This window comes from Volvox carteri (genome assembly GCF_000143455.1).
Source record: "Volvox carteri f. nagariensis unplaced genomic scaffold VOLCAscaffold_12, whole genome shotgun sequence".
Lineage (NCBI taxonomy): Eukaryota > Viridiplantae > Chlorophyta > Chlorophyceae > Chlamydomonadales > Volvocaceae > Volvox > Volvox carteri.
Genome location: NW_003307555.1, coordinates 1,263,885 through 1,264,644, shown reverse-complemented (window position 1 = coordinate 1,264,644; position 760 = coordinate 1,263,885). Strand labels below are relative to the sequence as shown.

At 54.2% G+C, this 760-nt stretch overlaps 1 protein-coding gene across 1 annotated transcript in view; it reads right to left on the bottom strand.

Moving 5' to 3' along the window:
* Positions 1–760, bottom strand: part of VOLCADRAFT_89383 (uncharacterized protein) — a gene marked incomplete at both ends in the record, with an annotated part of 11,587 nt that overhangs the window by 4,833 nt on the left and 5,994 nt on the right. The window contains one exon of the mRNA XM_002948925.1: positions 237–320. Within this exon, the coding sequence (XP_002948971.1) occupies positions 237–320 (84 nt within the window). The remainder of the gene's footprint in view (positions 1–236; positions 321–760) is intronic.

Genomic DNA, 760 nt, shown 5'->3' with positions numbered 1-760 from the left:
GTGTCTGGGAGAGGGGGTTAGGGGGGTGGCACACTCACACACACTGACACACTCACACACACTCACACACACTCACACACACTCACACACATACACACACATACACACACATACACACACATACACACACATACACACACATACACACACATACACACACATACACACACATACACACACATACACACACATACACACACATACACACACATACACACACATACACACACACTCACCTGCGCCTCCGACACCCCCGCCTGCATGTTGATTACGTCCTGTCGTAGCCGTTCTACAGCCGCACGGATTTGCTCATCGTCCTCCTGTGAACGGGTTTGGGGGGGGGAGGAGAAAGGTAAGAGACGAACCACGGTCGAGGCGAAAAAAGGGACCAGCAAGCGTACACATCAATTAGAGGGAACCCTTTTCGATTAGGAAATGTCGTGTTTTACAACTTAATTCGCCGTTGAAATGTCACGCTTATGCCAGGCTATCCCCCCCCTTTTGACCCACCGTTTCCCTGCCCCACTTAAGCCCCTAAACCCCTAAAACCCTGCCCAACTTTCCCGCCCTCTAACCGCTCTTCAACCTCCATCCTGCCTAATTATCCGGGCCCACTCCCAGCCCCCCTTCACGGCAGGCCCACCTCAGGGCCTTTCTCACACGGGGGACTTCCCCCCCCTTCCAGTCAACACTGCCCCTCTGGCCACCGCAAACACATAATACCCCTCTCCCTGACCTCTTACACCCCCCTCTCCCCCCC